This window comes from Perna viridis, chromosome 8 (genome assembly GCF_037379345.1).
Source record: "Perna viridis isolate PV_CMFRI_1.1 ecotype Kerala chromosome 8, ASM3737934v1, whole genome shotgun sequence".
Classification (NCBI taxonomy): Eukaryota; Metazoa; Mollusca; class Bivalvia; order Mytilida; family Mytilidae; genus Perna; species Perna viridis.
Window position 1 is genome coordinate 18,686,365 of NC_142452.1, and position 14,034 is coordinate 18,700,398.

Consider the following 14,034-nt stretch of genomic DNA (forward strand, 5'->3'; position numbering starts at 1 on the left):
AATTTAACGCAATCAGGTGCCCGGATGTTAAAAAAATCTCACCGAAATCTCGCTTTCAAAATCAAAGACTTAAGTGCGTTTCTATATATTTTAGACGCTTGTCATAGATATTAACCTTGGTCGTACTAACTAACAACCGGAGAAGATAGGAAAAGAGCTGAGTTGAGCAGAGAAGCCTGAAAGCAAATGGAGTGCCAGATTTATATTTGCCTTACTTAGTATGGTAGATTTTATGATTGCTAAGATATGTACAAAGTTTCATTGCGAAAAAAAAATTGCTGTGAAAATTACATCTATACATTTTTTCCTACATGAAGTCAGCACGTTAATCACCAAACAAAATTCGGTTGTGATAGGATTGAACCACGGAGACAGATGACAATATAAGACCATGTTCATTTAAGGATTTAAAAATTATATAACTGAATAATAATATATAAGATTATGGTAATTTCAGAACAAATATTTCAAAATAATTGCTGTATGGTTTTTCCTTATATTTTCCAATTCTCTTTTCCTGAAATCCGGGCACTTCGAGTTCTAGGAGATGTAGCGAAGTGGCGCTATATAATTGCCTTTGGTTAACAAAGATATTTCAAAATCAGTAGCACCTATCTTCTTTATTAATAAAAAGTCTTCTTTCAAACGATTTGAACAGATAATCCAGAGCATTTTAAATGACAAATGTCAAGCATGGGCTATGATGTATGTATCAATAATGCTTAGACTTTGAAACAATACAAAGTTACAATTAGTCTGCATAAAACCAATAGAAAGATAAAAATATAATAAAATACATATCTTTTAATCAAGTTTAAGCCGATACCTCTGCAATCTAAACAAAATCTGCACGTAGGATATAATAACACTCCATTCTACTTTCTGTTCAGATGACCTTTTCAGAATCCTCAGGGTTTTCTTTTTAATAATGCTTTCAAAATCATGAAAGATGAAATGTGATTGGCTGATGAGAAAGGTCAGCAGAATAGAAAATAGAATGGAGTGTTGTTAGATCCTATACGTGCAGTGATTGAATGAAACAATTGATAGGTCTAACTTTAATTAGATTGGATACCTCTGTAAAATGAAATTTTGAAAAAAAAAATGGAATTAGCTAGCTTTCAACGTGTATTCCTAATCTTCCGCGATATATAGGTATACATTAAAGGAAATAAAATGTTATAAGCAGTGTTGGGAATATTCCGAGGAAAAATCAAGGGACGTGGCACACTGCCTTAATTAAAATGGGGATGTATTCTCAATTGAATGTTTTCATACAGTACAAAGAGGGAGATCGTCTAGAACATGTTGACTATGGTGAGGACTTCTTCGCGACTCTATTGTACTTTTTTTTCATAGCGATATCCATTTTAGCCCTGTCCCAACATATGAATTTCTGACCTCTGTATTAATCCCTTTTAGGATTAGCCTCTGTATGTCTTGTTTCGCTTTCACCTTTAACTTATTTTTTATGTTACTTGAGTATATAGCGGCAACTCTTTCGCTGTACCTGTGTATAATGGCATTTTGGGGTCAGTTGTGCTCCTACAACGCAAGAGGTTGGAATTCCGTTCCTTCATCTTGCCAGACAACCTCTAGCATTGCTTGAGTAGGGCCAGCTGCAGCCTGCCCTGTGGTATGAGGATTTCCTCGTCTTTCATTAAAGACCAATGGGTGGCCTTGGACTGGGATTTTCACCCCGTTATGGTTTTTGTCTTTGACCTATACACCATACCTGTTCTCGTTATATATTTTTTTTAATTCCAGATATTCCAAACAGATTAGAGAAGTTCAGGTATAACCAGAATAGGTATGGTGTATATATGTCACAAAGACATACATATTCATTTATTATCACAACCCACTGAATTTTCCGACGGCGTAATAAACAGAAACCTGAGAATCATTTACCAAGATGTATATTGCACAATGAATTCACCCGTATTTAGACATATATTCAGTGATTTTAATCGATGTGGACGGAGTGTAATAAAATGTCATTAAAATAAGCGAGAAGTGTCAGTTGAATTTGCTTATGTTTCCCCGAATTTATATTTCATCATTATACGTAATGATTTTTTCAACGATTCTTCAAGTATTTACTTGTTCCTTATAATCCTATAAGTTTTGATACCTTATAGTTTGTTTACATTCAGTGTATAGTTATGTGAAAGAAATGTAACCTGGTTAAATTTGATTTATATAAAGATATATCTCTACTAATTAAGACATATCACAGCATTTGGTAGTAGTGAAGAGCAAGGATTTATAAATAGCATATATACATTTAACTCCTGAGATAACCCCCCCCCTTTGCACCCCCTCCACTCATCAACTAAAATATAATTTTCAGGTACCCTTATAACTCCTATTTACGAATCATTTTGTCGCCAAAAAATAAACTGAAGCATTTTCGTATTCTTTGGCTACTTTTTATACATCGTTGAGGCACAAATCGATTTTTAAAATTTTTGATTCTACGAACTTCTTCTTTCTACAAAACGAAGTAAACTGATATATGTATATATCATCATATAGCCCAATGTCTCCGCTTTACAATGGTACCAAGAAATTTGCAGTAACACTTAGGATTTTGCGATAAAATGAACAAAATATACCCCTACCCTGCCGAAAAATCGCTTAAATTGACATATTTCAATGTCAAAACCCGTAGAGTATTTAAGCTTCAGTAAAAATGTTTTATTTGGTATTTTCTGTTTAGTATTATCACAATTTATACGTCGGGAGTTCTTTTGATGAATTTTGGCGATTTTCGTAGTCAGAGTTTATAAAAAAATTTGAAAAATGGGATTTTCGATTTTTCGGTCAAAAGTCACATAAATTCAACTCTACAAGTTATTACTCAAATAAAACGTCTCAAGTTTGGTATCATTCGATAGATGATTTAATGTCCTACATAAACAAATCAGAAAAACTAATTTTAAAAAATGAATTTAATTTTTTTTTTTTTAAATACTACCCCTACCCCTAGAAAACTGGTCTCGGTTTCAAACAGAATATTCTCATTCACAGCATACCAACACCGAAGAACTCATATTTTAGACATTCATAATTAAGTTAATGATGTACCCAACATATCTTTTAAATTCAGATGCTTAGAGTTTCTTTTTGGGGTGACAATTACTGTAAATTTTGAAAAAGGTGAATTTTCATAATTTCAAAATTTCTTCTATACCAACCGTTGTTTCCCTTTTTTTCAGAATACCGTTGTTCAGTCAAGCTTTGTGTGATACAGTACATTCAAATAGTGTCTTAGCTTCAAAATGAGCCCAAGTAATAAATATTTGAACTTTTCTAAGTCAGGTTAGGTGAAAAATTGCCACCCCTACCCATGGAAAAAAATGCCTCAGCATGAACATAAATGTTAATGATTAATACTTAAACGGTGTACAATAGACATGTTGGGTACTATTGTTTAATTATCGATGTATCCAACTTATCATATCATTTCAGGGGAGTATTTTTCAGTTCCAGTGTGACAATAATGAGTTTTTCATTAAAAGAGGAATTTTCAGAATTTCATATTTCCTTCCATTTCACCTATGATTGGCATTTCATTTTCAAATACCGTACTTCAAATAAGCTTTTGTATATTCAAATACAATTATATAGTATCTTAGCTTTTTACGATGCACATGTCAGTAAAACAGTCTCATTTATAAATCTTTATTTTCATTTCTTTATTGATTATAAGAAAGGAAGCAAAATGGTATTAAATAGAAAGCAAAATAGTCATGAGACATTTGTTCTCTCCGAAATAAAATCATTCCCCGACGGGAATGACTTCACTTAATTAAAATATTGTAAATGTTTAATTCACTGAAATTATTTTTTTAATATAAAAACTATGCAAATCCTTGGCTACTCAATCAATTTATCATACAAAACAAAGAAAATGGAAATTTGACGTTCTGTTTACCTCCGGACTCCCCCTATAATCGCATGTCTTTCCCGGTCTTCTCGAGTCTTTAATTGGACCCACTGACCCCAACCCGTGTAGTTGAAACTAGCGAAACTCATATTGTCACACCATTATACGTAATTTGCCGTTTAAAGCAAGTAAAATCACGACTGTTACATGAATTACGTTTGCCAGTGTTTTTCTGTATTCTGTAAGTTTCTCACTTGACGCTGGTTGTCTCTCCTGTAGTTGAAACCCCCCAAAACAAGGAAAATCACCACTAAAATTTTCAATAAGCTAGCTAGAATCTTTCCCTGTTTATTTCCCTTTTGACAATTTATCAGAAAAAAATTATTTGAAGTGATTGGCTGTTTTTCACTTGTTTTAGGAATTTTAGTTCGGAATTTCCTTCGAAGTATACTCAGTAATTCTATCCACCTGACTGCTGTTCTAGTAATCCCTTTACGGATTCAGCCGGAGACATTTGAAAAAAATATTCCCAGCGCCAAATCCTAAAAGGGATTACTGTACTAGTACTAGTTCTCACAGGAAAGTAATTCTCAAACAAGTTCATGCTCAAAATTAAGGACAGTTTTCAAGAGTATTCAAGCAAACCAATGTTATAGCTGTAATCAAAAGAATGTTATCCTGGTACAAAGACCAGATATGGAAAACAGACATACACAACAAAGAACATAAAGTAACTAAAATCATACATACAAAATAACAAAAGCAAATGAGGAACTCGGACTCCACTAAAAACTGGGAGCATGGACCAGGTGCACCGGTAGGGTAAGTGTCCTCTGCTTTTCTAGAAACACCTGCTGAGTTGCTCTTAAAACAGTCAAGTTCGTGGTAGACAAAAGAGGAAAGGAAAGCTATGACGTTGAACAAATCAGTTTTCGTGGTGCAGATGGATACACTGTAACGATCCATGAGTTCATGATGACGACCATAAAACTTCTGTAGTGAGGGCTTCAATCTTGTAGCAACATAACCCAGTTCCAGAAGCCTATTTGTTAGAATTCTAGAGCGATACAAAAAGTCTCGGCATAGTTTCGGCAAGCTCTGGCATAACGTATGAGGTATGATATGAACACTCCATACACAGGTGCTTAGAAGGGATGTTGCCACAGATGAAAGGAAAATTGACAATTCTGAATGAAAAGTCATTACATTTGTCGTAAAGTTTGGTCAAGTTTTCCTTTACTATCGATTTCTAAGTGTAGGTCAATATATGAGGCTGTCTTCACAGTGTCTGTAATATCCTTTATCTCAAGTTCTATAGGGTAGATATCAAATCCCCGAAGTTAGGATTGTTTAAAGATGATGTGTCATCTATATAGCCGAAACTGAGATTAAAGGATCTAGCTAAAGTTGAGTTCATTGATCAACTTTTGTTTTTCTCACATCCTCACAATATCAGGGCTCATGTGTCCAGTGATGTGTTTCTTGTTGACAGAAATTTACTAATTCTGGAATTTTAAAATGGACAGGTTAAACCTGAAATTAAAGCATATTCAAGTTACCACCTTTTGCCTGATCTAATCTAGGTCAAACTGTTCACTCATTCTACAGACAACTTTCACATTAAATTCTTTTCTGGAAAAGTTCTTCATTTACATCCACGCCAACTGGGGTCAACTGGTGTAAGATCATAGATATTGCTATGGGAGCCAGGGAACTTCAATTGATTACAACAAAGAATTATTAAATGATTCAGTATTTATAGAAGCATTTAAAATACGTATATGTTTGGATGTGTTTTTCTACACAACTATTTCAGGTCTTGTTTCCTTCAAATCTAAAATCCTTTTATTGTCTAATTCTTGACTATTACAGGGAACTTGGTCAAGAACGAAGAAAAAAATGCTTTTGTCAAACTGATATTTAAGTAAAAGTATCTTTCTAATTTGTTCATTCTATGTGATTTTCTGTTTTAATTGGTGAAAAAATGTGATGTGAAGATGCCATTACAAAGATTATAAAGCTGAAAACTGATTATTCTTTTTATATTAGCTTTTATCCAGCTACTGCAAGTTGATTTAAAGCATGTCGTTTAAGCGAGATGGGGATGATAAAAGTTTACTAGGGACTTTAAGGGTTTGTATTTGCTTAACTGTTGAATTTTGATAGAAAGGTTTTGTTTTTAGCTCACCTGGTCTAAAGGCCATGTGAGCTAATGTCATCACTTTGCCTCCGTCTTATGTTGTTGTCACCCGTGAACTTTTGCAAACATCTTCTCCTCTGAAACTACTGTAGATTGTAACCAAAATTTGCTTTAATGTTCCTTGTTGTATCTTTAACAATCCTTGTATGGGGATTTTTTATTTTGCGAAATACATGGCTGTGGTTACTAAAAGTAGACAAATAGACCATAAGGGTCAAATGGCAGAATTATGCAAATAACTAAAAAACTGTGGGTTTAGCCCAAATCTGGCAGGGTGTCAAATTTGTTATTTTCTGACAGGCTTGTAGACGGATGATTGAGTTATGGGTCCTGAAATGGATTTTATTCCCAAATTTACATTTCAAACTGAAAATCTTCTGCTCTGAGATTACTAGTAAAATGGATTGTAACCAAACATTGAATGAATATTTGTTAGGATATCCTTTACAATCTGTGTTGAGAATTTTGATCTGTCAAAAAACATGGCTGCGGTTGCAAAATAATTGAGGATTTGTTGAAATAACTCGAAAACCAAAATGGTTAAGCTTAATATTTACGAGTTAAGTTGACCAGGATGGTGAGACAGACCTATGCCAAAATTTTCTAAGATCTGTTGATCTATGTTGGAGTTATTGTCCTTGAGTCAAAAAATTGCTATGAGAGATTTATTTTGTAATATGAAAACCAGGTGAATAATTAAGATGCTCTCTATTGATTAAATGATTCTTGTGACAACAGTACAGTAGGGTCAAGAGTCCAGCTTTGAAAAGCTAAGGAGACTATTTTGACCAGGTGAGTGATTCAGTCTCTCAAGAGCCTCTAGTTTATTGAGGAAACATTAATATTTCCAATATGTAGAAACTACATGTTTACAATGTAAATTCTGTGCAATAATACTGAAACAATCTGTAGATATCATTAAATAAGGATTTTACTTTTGCTGCAAAATAGCTTGCAATGTGAATTGTTTTACCGGTAATAATATTCTTCAACTTCAGAGGTGTACCACACTGAACTTGACTGATATAGCAGGAATGAAACCTTGCTATGTTTGTATTTGTTGAATGTTTTAATTAGTTTCAGAGTAAAATATCTTAGTTTAAAAAAAAAATTGATTAGAATTTTAGGTATGGCATGCCATACCAACAAAAGTCATTGGTATGGTGAAAGCTGTCCCCATTGTACCTGCTTCTATGCCCCTAAACTAAGTCAGATAAATACTGTTAACTATCAAGCCAACCCGTCCCTGCCATACCTGCTGCTATGCCCCTGAACTAAGTCAGATAAATACCGTTAACTGTCAAGCCATCCTGTCCCCCGCCGTACCTGCTGCTATGCCCCTGAACTAAGTCAGATAAATACCGTTAACTGTCAAGCCAACTCTTGTACCAAAGTATAGATAATAATGCTGACAGAAATTTGATCAAAGTTACTTTGTATTTCTAGATGACTCGTGCACTAACTGTGGTAGGACTTGTACACAAATTGAATAAATTTGATTTTAACAAATATTTTTGTGTCTATTAGCAAAGAAGAATTAGAGATCTTTTAGCAGTTGACATTCCAGAAGATGAAGCGTTGCTGACCAGCAATGGAAGGTATTTTGTAAAACTCAACATGTCTCGATCTTCTCATTACTGGGTATATAAACAATTTAGATTTTAAAAATATTATAGTATAATAGCACATGAATTTATTAAATTGTGAAATACTTGTGTTTTGTTGTATTTCAAATATTGGCAATTTTCACTTGTTTATTTCCTTGGGAAACCAAATGCAAACAATATATTACTTTTTTTACCATATTTTCTTCAGACCTTCTTCTGTTTTCAATAAAAAGAACAAACATTAGGTGCTAAGGTTATGGCCTTAATATATGAGCATTTATATTTTCATGTACTTCCTGTAGAATTTCTAGAAACTTAATAAATCATATGATAGTTTTTAATTCTGTGTTTAAGAATATTTCCATATACATGTAGTACTGTATTTATCACAATATCATATAGATGATTTTTTAATATATTTTTCAACACATTATTATTCAAGAAATTTGAAGTACATTTCATTAATCATACAGTTATAGTGTTGTCTTGGTTGGCTCTTCCATTTATATTTTATCCTTGATACTTTTTATACCCCACCACATGAAGAGGCTAGATATTATGTGATACCCTCTGAAAAGTTACATGTCTGTTTGTCCATCCATCTGTCTTTTAGTCTTTGACAACTTTGAGGTGATGACTTGAGAACTGATCAATGAACATTTTTGAAACTTTTTACAGTTGTTTAGTACATGTACTATAAAATACAGGTTGAGTTCAATTTTCAGCCAAATCCAAAATATTGTTTTAGAGTTCAACCATTTTGAACATTTTGCCCAACCCCTTTTTTTCACCATCACTTTATGTTCCATTAATGCCCTGTTTACTTATTTATATGTGTCAAATCAATGCAAATTGGGCATGGTTGTCTGTGTTTTATTTGTGAACTTAATCGTATGTATGCATAATGTTTGTGACTTTCTATGACTGAAAAAGCCCTGTGATTAGGTTCGTATTTTAGTAACTTGGGACAGTTTCTGTACTTTTTCTGAATCTTTGCTCAGAAGTTAAGTAAACAATAATGAATCCTGAAAAGATTTCAGCCTTATTTCTTATGACTGAAGTACATATGCTATCACAAGGCTACCTTCAGCACCATTAAGGTCTTATTTTAAAATAGATGTACTGTCCTATTCTGAAAGGAATACAACTCCACTATATTAAAAAAATTAGTCTACTCATTTTACCATAGTATTTTTTAGAATATGGCCTCACTCCCATTGAATACCTTACCAAGGGTTTGTACATTAGAATAACATACACAGTATGTTACCATGCCTTAAAGAGTTTTACCATATTGCATTTTAGATTAGCCTGCACAGTATGTTACCACAGACCTATTTTTGATACTGTTGAGATGTTATTGGTTCATCGACAAGGAAAAAAGCATGCTGCAGGTAAGATTTGTTCATCAGCAAGGAAAAAAAGCATGCTGCAGGTAAGATTTGTTCATCAGCAAGGAAAAAAGCATGCCACAGTTAAGATTTGTTCATCAGCAAGGAAAAAAAGCATGCTGCAGATAAGGTTTGTTCATCGGCAAGGAAAAAAACATGCTGCAGGTAAGATTTGTTCATCTGTAGGGAAAAAGCATGCTGCAGGTAAGATTTGTTCATCAGCAAGGAAAAAAAGCATGCTGCAAGTAAGATTTGTTCAACTGTAGGGAAAAAGAGCATGCTGCAGGCAAGATTTGTTCATCGGCGAGGAAAAAAAGCATGCTGCAAGTAAGATTTGTTCAACTGAAGGGAAAAAGAGCATGCTGCAGGTAAGATTTGTTCATCGGCAAGGAAAAAAGCATGCTGCTGGTAAGATTTGTTCATTCGTAAGGAAAAATGCATGCTGCAGGTAAGATTTGTTTATCTGTAGGGAAAAAAGCATACTGCAGGTAAGATTTGTTCATCAGCACTGAAAAAGGCATGCTGCAGGTAAGATTTGTTCATCTGTAGGGAAAAAAACATGCTGCAGATAAGATTTGTTCTTCGGCATGGAAAAAAAGCATGCTGCAGGTAGGATTTGTTCAGTGGTAAGGAAAAAAATTGGCATCTTATTGGAAATGATACCCCTTCACATTGTGTTGTATTTGATACAGATGGGCCTATGCTAAATTGCAAATCATCATATGGGAACAACAGATCAAACACAAATTAAAATATTCTAAGAAATATATTCTTATTCATAAAAAAAAAAAAACAGAAACAAAAGAAACAGAAACAAAAAATGAAATTTAAACTTTATCTAGACTCCATAATACCCCAAAAGAATCTCTGATATTCCAAGAAAAATCTGAGGAGAGGTGGAGACAACTTTAAATGGCAGTAACTTTTGTGTAGATTATCTGAAATTCAAACTTTATGTGTATTTAATGATACCTATAACTGTTTTAAGAGGATATCACATAATACCTCCTTGTGTGTGGCTGGGTATAAAAAATTATTTAATATAAGGGTATTACAGATTTTTACACACCTGTCTTTTGCCATGGTTAAATGGTGATAATATATGACACTAATTTCCAATAGTCGAATTTTGCTCCACAATGGTCACCCTTTCGTGCAACACAATTGCATTATTTTAATTTCATTTTCTCAGGGTAAAATAAGGTCACATAGATTACCAGCCTATGGTGAAACAGTGATAAAATGGATTCCTTTATTTCTTAAATTAATATAATTTACAACAATCAGTTCATCTCTATCAACTCAATTGTCATTTGAAAACTGGAGCTAAATTCTAAGAGAGAAGTAATTTTTGGAACAATCTTGGTAACAAGCCCTTTATCATTTTATCCTTGACTTTTACTTTTTTTTAAGGAATAACCGGTATACATTTGTATGTGATTTTAAGCACTAAAAAAGGGAAAGGGTTTAATGTATGCTTTGGAAGATTTATTACATGCTATAGGAAAAATTTGTCTTACATGAATGTGTTACAAAGGTGTATGGATGGTTGATATTCCTTTTTGTTACCAGGTGTTGAGTGGAAGAATAGAGAAAAGAAAGAATTACAGGAGTTAATCTTAAAAAGGAAACATGAGCAGTTCTTCAAAGATGGGCTTATAGATATCAAGCAAGTATGAGAATATTACACGTTAAAACATGGAATTTGATTGACGGATGGAAGTACCAGTACAAAGTATATGTATATGATGTTTTAGGGCCAGCTACAACCTGCCCCGAGCTACAAGGATTTCCTCATCGTTTACTAAAGACCATTGGGTGGCTTAGGGCTGACATTTTCATCCTGGTGGGGTTGTTGTCTCTTTGACATATACACCATACCTATTCTCGTTATATTGATATGTTTTGTATTGTTATCAAATTTATTTTTAGCATTTACACGAAGCAAGTACACTTCAGTGTACAAGCAGCGTCATGGGGCTACTAAACCCCCATTCACCATTTGTGACAAATGTAAAATTACTAATAAGGTAGTGAAGAAGGAACTTGAAACCACTTGATTACTACTAAAAATTAATCAGGAATTTAATACATATACAGGTATTAGTGTTTTATTTTGCAGGTAGCTGGACTACCAAACAACAAAAAACTTTGTCTTAGATCAGCATATGATCCAAGATGTCAGAAAACAAAAGCTAAACAACCAAAGATAAAGTTAGATTTGAAAAAAACTGAGCTGACATCTGTCCCTATGGCAACAACTTCCTGCCAACTTCCTGGTAACCGTCTTGGATGGAATAATATTGTCACAGCAACAAATAAAACTGCTCCAACATATACTAAAAATAATGTTTCTTCAGAAACTGTATCAAGTGCTGGTAACAATTCTATATGTTCATCTAGAAGTGACTTGAAGGGATTAAAGAAAGAATCTGATGAAAAACAAGACAACTGGACTGCTTACAATATGATTCTAGAAAAACAAATGGAAGGTCCTGTTTTACACTCTCATCAATTGAAACATTTATTTACTAAATCAAATGAAGGGCCAATACATATTACCCCTTATCAGAGCAAGAAACCTAGAATTGCTTCTCAGAAGGATTCAAGTACTCTAGCTTTTCAGGGAAGTTTATATAATAGAAAGAGTTTCCAAAACAGTAAGGTTCAGAGTTTAGCGTATTTACCTTCAAAGGAGTCGCACTCATTTCCAACCAGTGACATCAACCATTTTTACTCAAATACAGTCAAAGATTCTTCTGAACAATGTCAGATGAATGTTAATGAAAGAAATCAAAGAAATGTGAAGACAACATGTGACCAGGCCAATGCAGTGTCAAAAGAGAGTACATCCTGTTCAAATATGTCTCCAGTTGATGTACAGTTGAAGAAAGAAAAAGCTGAGAAATACTTACACTACAGAGGGTAATCATTGATAGATTTTACTTGATATTGTCATGGAGAGCTATTTATGGCTATTATCACAATCTGAAGATAGTTTTAACTACAATCATTTCACGTGGGTTTCATTGTATTTTACAAATTTTTAACAAATACTAATCCATTTTAAGATTAGACTGGTGATTTTTGCTCAGGTAAAACCTTGACATTTTTTCATAAAAGAAAAATTCAGAGGAGACCCTGTGTAAAGAAATATTTTTAAAATGGTGTAATCACAATTTAATCAAATAATCATTCAATATTTTCTTTGGCTTTCAGTCAAAATTCTTGAAAAGAAGTAACAGACAATAGATATGACAATATGTATCTGTCAAGTTCTTTTTACAAGTTTATTTATTCTACAGTGAACCACGTCCTTACAGGAAACCTGACATAACTAGATATATTTTGTGATTGCATCCTAGTAGTTTCAGTACACTAGGAATACATAGCTCTGAAGGTCGGTCTTTTTAGATTTGATTGGTTGCAAAAACAAATCCAAATATAAAAAGTGTGACCTTCAGAGCTACATGTTGATATCTGAACTGGATACCTGCATATACGGAACAGATTGTTCAGTTCAAAAGGGGATTGGTTGAAAAAAGTTTAACTATTTACATATTTGAACATAAAATAAGCATATCAGTTGATATGCTTTATATATTTGTATCAAACCCATATGCATTTGTGTATAAATTTTACATGTTCTTACTGTTAACTTAGATAGCAAATCTTTAAACCAGTTGCCGAATTATGCTCTTTTTCTTGTTACAGTGCTGGGTGGAAGAAAGACTTATTTGGAAACTGGGTTAAAGATGAAGAAGCAGAGTTTGACTCAGATGAGGAACCACCTGATCTTCCATGAAATAAACTCAATTAGTACAATTTATCAATGCATTCATGAATATAAAATAACATAAACTTCAGACGAATTTCACATTTTGTTTTTAACTGCCTGTATTTTAAATTATCAAAATGTTCTAATAACTGTGCAGTCTAGTTGAATTAGAATATTTATCAATTGCAGATAATATCTACAGAATGCAGTTATAATTTAGTTTTGAAATGCAAATTTTTGCAACCTTTAAAACATCTGTATATAAATGTTTAACTATGGGTGGTGTACAAACAAATGGAAGAAATAAAAACTAGAGGCTCATAAGAGCCTGACTTGATCACCTTGCTAATAGCTACATTCTTTTTTTGTTGTAAGAGTGGCAATATTTCCTAATGCTCATGCCTAACTTCACTAACAGTTATATCAACTTTCATTGAATTATATCCAGTATAGTTTCACAGGAGAAGATATTCAATAATAAAAAAAAACGTCAAAAAACGGGGCAATAACTCCCAACATGGCTTAACAGGTTTACAAGAAAATTTAATCACATATTGATCTCGGCATGCTGAACATTTTTATTCCATGATGCCTTGAGGAACATTCATACTAAGTTTGGTTCTAATTAGTCTTAGTCTAGTAGTGTCAGAGAAGATTTTTGAAAGTTATAATCAAAAATAGCATAAAAATGTCCAAAAAGGGCAATAACTCCTAACATGGCTTAACAGATTAACAAGCAAGTTTAACCACAAACCTTTATAGAACTTGGCATTCTGAACAGAATTTGGCAAAACCATTTAATTTTTTAGATAAAAAGATGATAGGAAAAATTAGTCTGACGCCGGTGTTCTATTTTAAGTAACAATGGCAATGTTTTTCAGCAGATAAAAAATCCCTTCATTTAGTTCCAAGCAGATACCCCAAGGAACATTTATACCAAGTTTAGTTCTCTTGGTGTCAGAGAAAAAAATTGATAACAACCAAGTGATGGCAAAAGTTTGGGCCAGGTGAGCTAAAATGTTTGGAAAATAGATGTAAAATGCTAACTATAACATGGCATCTACATATGTTACTGGTACCTTAAATTTTGATATATGACCATGAACATTAATAGTCATTGTTCTTTCACAGACCATTTTAAGGCAGACATCTGGTATGGGAAATTT

General features: G+C 33.2%; 1 protein-coding gene across 8 annotated transcripts; it reads left to right on the plus strand.

The window, feature by feature from the left end:
• Positions 1 to 3,998: 3,998 nt before the first annotated feature.
• On the plus strand, positions 3,999 to 12,962 carry LOC148609637 (uncharacterized). 8 transcript variants are annotated; one of them, XM_088540610.1, is made up of 7 exons: positions 3,999 to 4,133; positions 5,765 to 5,816; positions 7,620 to 7,733; positions 9,005 to 9,093; positions 10,663 to 10,763; positions 11,213 to 12,015; positions 12,805 to 12,962. In XM_088540610.1, exons 4-7 carry the CDS (start codon positions 9,054 to 9,056, stop codon positions 12,893 to 12,895), a joined length of 1,035 nt encoding a protein of 344 aa, XP_088396736.1. In that variant the 5' UTR covers positions 3,999 to 4,133; positions 5,765 to 5,816; positions 7,620 to 7,733; positions 9,005 to 9,053; the 3' UTR covers positions 12,896 to 12,962. The 8 variants fall into 8 exon arrangements, with proteins under 8 accessions (XP_088396736.1, XP_088396733.1, XP_088396731.1 ...); XM_088540607.1 differs by having other exon boundaries at positions 7,620 to 7,690; XM_088540605.1 differs by lacking the exon at positions 5,765 to 5,816 and adding an exon at positions 5,942 to 6,025 and having other exon boundaries at positions 7,620 to 7,690.
• Positions 12,963 to 14,034: the final 1,072 nt, after the last annotated feature.